General features: G+C 46.3%; 1 protein-coding gene across 1 annotated transcript; it reads right to left on the bottom strand.

Annotated features, from left to right (window-relative positions):
• Positions 1 to 4,392: 4,392 nt before the first annotated feature.
• LOC121751233 lies at positions 4,393 to 5,214 on the bottom strand. The gene has a single exon (XM_042145943.1). The coding sequence runs from the start codon at positions 5,087 to 5,089 to the stop codon at positions 4,511 to 4,513; it is 579 nt and encodes a 192-aa protein (XP_042001877.1). The 5' UTR covers positions 5,090 to 5,214; the 3' UTR covers positions 4,393 to 4,510.
• Between the last annotated feature and the right edge of the window lie 2,462 nt (positions 5,215 to 7,676).

Below are 7,676 nucleotides of genomic sequence, written 5' to 3'. Positions count from 1 at the left end.
ATCAGACGAAGAATGACGAGCTTCTGGCTCGTTTAGTGAAGCTGGAGGCCGATAATAAGGACTTAGAGTCCGATAAGAAGGATCTGGAGGCCGAGCTGAATACGACCATTGCTGAGAGGACCGCGTACGAGGATTACATCCGTGTGCGCGGGGGAGTGACCATATCAGATGTTCAGAGTCGAGTTGACGAACTGTGGGAGGAATATCATGTACTCCGGAGGAACAATGCGCTGGAGAGCTCGGCTTGCCAACAAGTTGTGAAATCATTACGGCGCTGGGCTTCTCGGTACGACATCATTCTTTCCCGGCGTCCCTCAATCGAGAGATTCCTTAGGCATTTCCCGCCAACAGATGCTCGCACTCCAGATCAAGCCTCTGGTTCCCTTGTTCAAAATCCTACTCCAAGTCAACAACGAACTCCGGAACAGCCGGAAACGTCAAGACGAGAACGGGCTCAGGAGCAACCGGAATCGTCAAGACAGGGACGGACTGAAATTCGCCGAGGAGTTGTGACTATGAGCGAGCAAGATCAGCAGATGCTTATTGCAGAGACTCTTCGCCGCCGAGGTGCTAGAGCTTCCCGGGCTCAGGGAAGAGGTGGTAGGTCGATTAGAGCATCTCGTCAACCTGCTTATTCTTCAGCTGCCGAGAACGCCCGAACTCGGCTTCCCGAGGATTTTGTGAATAGGTGGCTCAACTTTAGCAACCCCGGACAGTAGAATAGTCCTTTGTAATAGCGTAACGCCATTTTGTAGGGTAGCGGAGTTGTATGCCGAACAAGATTTGAAAAATGAAATTTTGTTTTCGCTTCTAACACTGTATTTACAGCTTAGCGAAAAAATTTCATCGTACTTGTCCTCGGTCTTATGAAGTAAACTTCTTTGACCGGACTTGGTCCTTGGTCTTATGAAGTAAACTTCTTTGACCGGACTTGGTCCTTGGTCTGATGAAATAAACATCTTTGACCGGATTCGTCTTTGGTCTGATGAAATAAACATCTTTGACCGGACTTGTCTTTGGTCTGATGAAATAAACATCTTTGACCGGACTCGTCTTTGGTCTGATGAAATAAACATCTTTGACCGGACTCGTCTTTGGTCTGATGAAATAAACATCTTTGACCGGACTCGTCTTTGGTCTGATGAAATAAACATCTTTGACCGGACTCGTCTTTGGTCTGATGAAATAAACATCTTTGACCGGACTAAGCTTGTGTCCTAATTTGGCGAGTTTTATCGCTCGGATCGGACTTTCCGTTGTCCTAATTTGGGGATCGGACTTTCCCTTGTCCTAATTCGGCGAGTTTTATCGCGTGGATCGGACTTTCCCTTGTCCTAATTCAGGCAAGTTTTATCGCGTGAATCGGACTTTTGTTGCAGTTCGTTTCAGACGAAGTGCTTGATTCTTAAGCTGAATCGTGGTCTTGTATCCTCTTTAGAAGCTTGGACTTCACAATCGTTGGCTTATTGCAGTTCGTTTCAGACGAACTGCTTGTTTAAGCTGAATTGTGGTCTTGTATCATCTTTAGAAGCTTTGACTCACAATCGTTGGCTTGTATATGTTCTAAGAAGGGGATCAGCCTTCGAAGAACAAGATACCTCGGTAACATTTGTAAGAGACGACACGCACAGAGACAGACAAAACACACAGACAAAACGCACAGAGACAAACAAAGACCAAGCAAACCAAAGAAAGCACATTGACCGAACAGGACTCAAGACAGACTGACCGGACTGTCTCTTACAAATGGAACTTTTTGAGGTTGGAAACGTACCATGTTCGGGGTACTTGTGCTCCTGACACGAGTCAATTTGTAAGACCCTTTGCCGAGGACTTCTGACACCCGATATGGACCTTCCCATGTGGGTTCGAGTTCGCCCAGCTTTTCTGCTCGGCTTACTTCGTTGTTTCTCAAGACGAGATCTCCCACTTGAAATTGCAGCTTTTTCACCCTTTGGTTATAATACCGGGCTACTTGCTCCTTGTACTTGGCTGCTGTTATGCAGGCCAATTCTCTTCTTTCTTCGGCAAGATCTAGTTCGGCTCTCAGTCCGTCACCATTCATTTCTGAGGAGAAATTGAGTTCGGGGACTGGGTATGCCGATCTCAACCGGAATCACGGCTTCAGTGCCGTACACCATCGAGTTCGGCTCCGGTGTGACTTCGGTCATTTCGCCTGCCTCTGATTCCGGCTGCTGTGATTGCTATGCTTGATGGTGCCGAACTGATTGCTCGGCACTTTTAAGCGCAATCTGCGAACACACTTGCTCTTTTTCGATCACCTCGGATGACCGCTATCCCTCCTTTGGTGGGGAAGGTGTTCGGCGAGGAAGCCTCTGATCGCTATGATCGGGCTTCTTTTTGTCTTCTCTAGATGAGCTGTCTAAAGACCGTTTTCGACGGTCTGCCTCATCGGCACGAGAAAACTTGTCCGCAATGTCCCACATCTCTTGAGCTGTTTGCGGACTGCATTCCACGAGCTTTCTGTAGAGAGCTCCGGGCAGGATTCCATTTTGGAATGCCGAAATGACAAGTAGATCGTTGAGATCATCTACTTGTAGGCATTCCTTGTGGAATCTCGTCATGAAGTCGTTGATCTTTTCGTCGCGACCTTGACGTATAGAAAGCAGCTGAGCCGAAATGATCCGGGCTTCCGCTTTCTGAAAGAACCTCCTGTGGAAAGCCTCCATTAGATCTCGGTAAGATCTAATGCTGCCTTGGGGGAGGCTATCGAACCACCTTCTTGCGTTCCCGATAAGCAGCTCGGGGAACAGCTTGCACATATGGACCTCATTGAGACCTTGGTTCGCCATATTATACTGATAGCGTCCCAGGAAGTCATGAGGATCCACCAACCCGTCATAAGTCATCGACGGAGTTCGGTAGTTCTGTGGAAGGGGAGTTCGGGTGATATCGTCCGAGAACGGAGTCTTCAATGCTCCGTACATGGCGAACCCGACATCTCTTCGGTATGGAGGAGATGGAGATCTCCTGTGATTCCGGTACCGAGGAGGAACAGGAACATGTCGGGGTTGAGGATTCTTCTTCCTGGAAGACACGGCACTACTGCGGTAGTGACTTTCATGTCTGGATGAGGAAGGAGAACCCACCGTTTTCGTCTTCGGCTGTTGGCTCTTTTGCAGGAAGGCTAAGAACTCATCCTGCTTCTCAGCCAAGAACAGCTTGACAGCCTCATTCAAATCAGGCTGCTGGGAAGACTCGATGTGTGGACCTTTTGAGCGGCTTGTTCCTTCATCGTGAAAACTGGAAGTAGATGTCTCCCGAGGCTGTTTTCCGGACCTGCGGGCTGGACTAGCTTCCTCATGGTTTTCACGAACGGTATTACGGGTAGTGTGTGATCTGGTATGCATTTTTTTGGGGTGGAAAAAGGGTCAAAAATTCGCTTTATCACAAATTTGGTTCTCTGTTTCCCACAGACGGCGCCAGTGATGAATCCGCGAATTTTTGGCGGTGATGAATGCAGGAAAATGCAGATCATGACACAGAGATTTACGTGGTTCGATTTACTGAGGTAAATCTACGTCCACGGGAAGAAAAGAGGGCAGAGTTGTATTGCTTGATCTGTTTTCTACAGCTTACAATACAGACTTGCTATTTGATATTTTATCTCTAGAGAGCTTAACCTTTTTCTATCTGATCTAAGTTCTATTTATACCTTGAACTAAGATCGTGGCTTGCATCACCACTAATGATGGTTGTGGATGTCGTGGAGGTCATGGCCTAAGATCGTGGATGTAGCGTAGGTCATGGCCTACGATCGTGGCCTGAGTTGACACCACGTGGTAGTGGGTGTGTTGGAAGTTGTGGAAATCCTGTATGGGTCCACTAACTCCTTGTTCGGTCGAATGCTGAGACCGAACTGCTTTGGTTGCCGATCTGAGAGTAGAGCTTGATGCCGACCTGAGAGCAGAGCTTGATTGGTTGGCTTTTACCGAGCTGTAGGCTGAGGCCGAACTCTTTGGTAATGCCGAACTCATACTCTTCCTTGGGCTTTGGGCTGATGGGCCGTCATTGCTGTTGGGCTTGTTTAGTACGCACCCCATCAGGCACCAAAACAATGCAATGAAGAATAACATATTGTAGGTCGATATCTATTCAATTTTGTGCAATTTTTTCGTCTGAACATATGTTAATAAAATTTCGTTAAAATCCTTGTAAAATTACCATTAATGTAATAATATTATATGTGAAATTATAATTTAAAACGAAAAAATTATACTACTAATTTAAGTTTTAGGAATTTTGAGATTTTTAAGAATTGTCAACCATCGTATTTATTCTCTAATTTTCCGTTACTATATACAATAAATCTTATAAATCTCTCACATAGCGTAATCTAATGCTCTAGTTCCAAAAAAATCCAATAAACCGTGGAAAATTCATTTATTTATTTTCACTGAAATGATACAGACTACTACATAATGATCTTATATTATAGTAGTAAATGATATGATAAAAAATAATGCAAAAACATTAATACTATAATTACCTAATTAAAAGTGGCTATGGATGCCGTAACCGCCACACTACCGGGATGGTTTTTGCAGCTCAACACCCTCAGAAAATCATGGGCCCAACCCCAAGAGCTTCCCCGGTTTTCCCCAGTTGTCTCCGCCGAGAACGTGACGCGGCGAATTTGCCGGATTTTCATGTCCCGGAGATCCATCTCCGGCGGAAATTTGGCCGAGCCGAATGTCAAATCATACCACCTCGGCTTCCACCAAGCCGATTTCTCCTCCCGGCGTAGGCTTTTCCGATCCAAGGAGCGGCTACTCTGCGTGTTTCCATAGCTGTTTGATCGGGGCGGCAGCGATTTGCGGTGGTGTCGTGGCGAGGGAAGAGATAGTTGCTGTTTGTACGGCATGAGCTTGCCGCAGTGTATGATGTCCTCTGCGTGAGAGAGGCTGTGTGAGCTGAGATCGTTCGAGAACTCAAATGAATCCCACCGCTGATGATGATGAGCGTTGTTTCTATCCGGCTCGCAGGGATTTAGAGGGAAATCGCAGAGAGAAGGGGCGTCTCCCTCGTCATCGAATTCATCATCTTCAAGACTGCTGGAATTATTCATTGAATATTTTTTATTGGGATTTTGGGAGTGAGAGAAATGTGTTTGTTTTAATTTGCTGTGTGGCTGAAGAAAAGAACAATGGTCGGATATGAAAATTTAAGTTTTTAAAAAATGGTATTTTTAGTTTTTTTCTAATTAATACTACTACAAAAGAGGGTGGAGTTTTTTATGAGAATATGAAAAGTAATCTATTCGAATGAGGTGAATGGCAAACTTGTTTTAAGTAGAGCATTTCTATTTCGGTGTGGTGTGAAATTTTTTGTAGTGTTGTTTTGTGAATTAAGTGAAGAGAATAAAGTAAGAGAGCGGAAAAAGTAGAGAAAGTGGTGTTTTTGTTTTAGAAATGTGTCATTTAGAGCGGGACATTAAAAAAAAGTAAATGGTTCACTTAAAGTGGAACGGAAGGAGGGTTACGGATTGATTTCATGTACATCTATAAGTTCGCTTCTTAAATATGATACTCTTTTCGGACATGTAAAGCCTAATGTTCCTCAAAACATTTTATTAATTTCATTGGAATTATATAAAAGGAAATAAAAGTGACCAACAACACTTGCAACTCAGCCGAAACCGGTTTCAGCTGTGGTGTGGCGGAAAAGGCCACTTTGGTGAGGGTAGCTGTTAAGGACTTAAATCCCTAATCAGTTGTAGAACAGGGAACAACTATGAAGAGATAAATCCGGCGCCCGTGAGGGTCGGCGGAGGACGAATCTGGGCGGCTGTGCGCGGGTTCCAACCCGTCGGGCAACGGCTACAGATCAGATATACGTTTCCGGCTGTGCGCGGAGAGATTCCGTCGGGCAGCGGGTAGCGTAAGGAATTAGGGATTCAAAGAATCACACGTGGACTTGGCCAAAATAATATTGTATTTCATTGAATGAATATTATGGAAGACTCCACACATATTTATAATATGTGTGGATACAAAAAAGATATGCTAAATCCCTATAATATCTAAACAAAATAATAAAAGAAGATATGCTAAATCCCTATGATATCTAAACAAAATAATTATAATAGAAGAGAGTTAGGATCGTATCAACTCCCCCACGGTTGAAATCCACCTTGTCCTCAAGGTAGGAACCATAAAACCACGAAGAGAGTTGAAAGTAGAAGCTCTGGCGAGGTATCTCCTCCTGGATCAAACGCCCACCGAATAGTTGTGCGTCTCCCTTCATCATTTCCACCCAAAATCACCAATAGAGAACCGTGTTGGGTATAAGATATGGTGGACACCCCCGCCATATTGTTGTCGTGACAATTCAACGCAAAAATGAAAAGTTTTGCCACACCTCCATGAATGCTCAAACACGGCGTGTCATTTCCCGGAGGAATCAACCTTGCATCGGCGGCGAGCGACGGTAATCGAGGATTCATACCCAATTCTTCTGCTTTTAATTTAAGCTCATCCTCAAACAACCTTCGCTTCTCTTCCATTTCCTCTTGACTGTCCTGTTTTTTCATATCCAATCCAGCCTCGATGCCATCAACAAGGCTCTGATTCTCCATGCCCTCTCTCTTGTTCGGCTTCTCACTCAACACACTGAAATCTTTTTCTTTCTGCTCTAAACTAGATCGAAGGGCTTCGGTTTTATTTCCTTTCTCCAGCAAAGTCGCTACATCATCTTTCATCTCCAATTCCTTATGTGTTGGAACACTAATATCATCAATCTTCTCATCATATGCCCCGACAAGCACTTGCAGCGGCGTATTGTTGGTCTTGATGATCTCTTCCAGGGACTCGTCATTTGGTACAACAAGATTAGCACTCCCATTGTGAGCAACGTTGTCGGGAACATCCTCAGCTAGATTATCGTCATCAATATTCTCCTCAAACAATGCATTCACGCAGGCGAGAAGGGCGGCTTGCTCCAATCTACAACTACGTAACTTCTCGTTGAAATCACTTACGGTAGCTAGTTGGGCCGGGCAAGGCGAACGAACCTTGAGACTGGGGGCAACAATAGGCAACGTCGTTGTGCGGTGACCTAACGATCGGTCGCGCGGTGGTGGCTGGTACATAGGCTGTGTGTGCAACTCTTCCGGTGAATCCCAACAGGTAGGCGAGTGCGTAGGTTGGTCAGAAGTTTGACTGGTCACAAGCGTGGGCTGACTGTATAGGTCCCGCGGTGGCTGTTCGGTGGAGTAGCGGGGCCGGTGGGAGGGGGCTGGACTCGCAGCGCTCTCACCTCTTCCTGAGGGTGAGGTCGATCCCAGCACGTCTCCGAGCGTCGGGGCCGGTCAAAAGGCAGCTAGCCGCGGTCCTGCTGTTGCGCCGGTGGACAGCGGCGATTGGTTCGATGTCTGGGCGGATTCCAGCAACTAGGTGGGCGCGGCGGTGGCTGATCATAATCCGAGTATCTCTGCGATGCCCGGTGAGGCGGTGGTTCCCAACAAGAGGGCTGCCGCGTCGGTGGAGGGGTCATAGGGATCGAATCCTGGAGTTGGTATCTCGGTCGTGGGCGACGATCAGGTGGATCCAAGTGGTGTGAGACGTAGGGTGATTCTGGATCAGGCCACGACGGTGAACGGAGTACTTCCACCCGGCTACTCGGAGGGTCCCAACAGGTTACACTGCGAGGTTGGG

The sequence above is a fragment of the Salvia splendens genome, chromosome 10, assembly GCF_004379255.2.
Source record: "Salvia splendens isolate huo1 chromosome 10, SspV2, whole genome shotgun sequence".
Lineage (NCBI taxonomy): Eukaryota > Viridiplantae > Streptophyta > Magnoliopsida > Lamiales > Lamiaceae > Salvia > Salvia splendens.
Note: the sequence above shows the minus strand (reverse complement) of the source record. Positions and strands in the feature narration are given on the sequence as shown.

What these genes read in the sequence shown, in the direction of transcription:
- LOC121751233 (XM_042145943.1), bottom strand. Translation starts at nt 5,089, where the DNA reads ATGAATAATTCCAGCAGTCTTGAAGATGATGAATTCGATGACGAGGGA.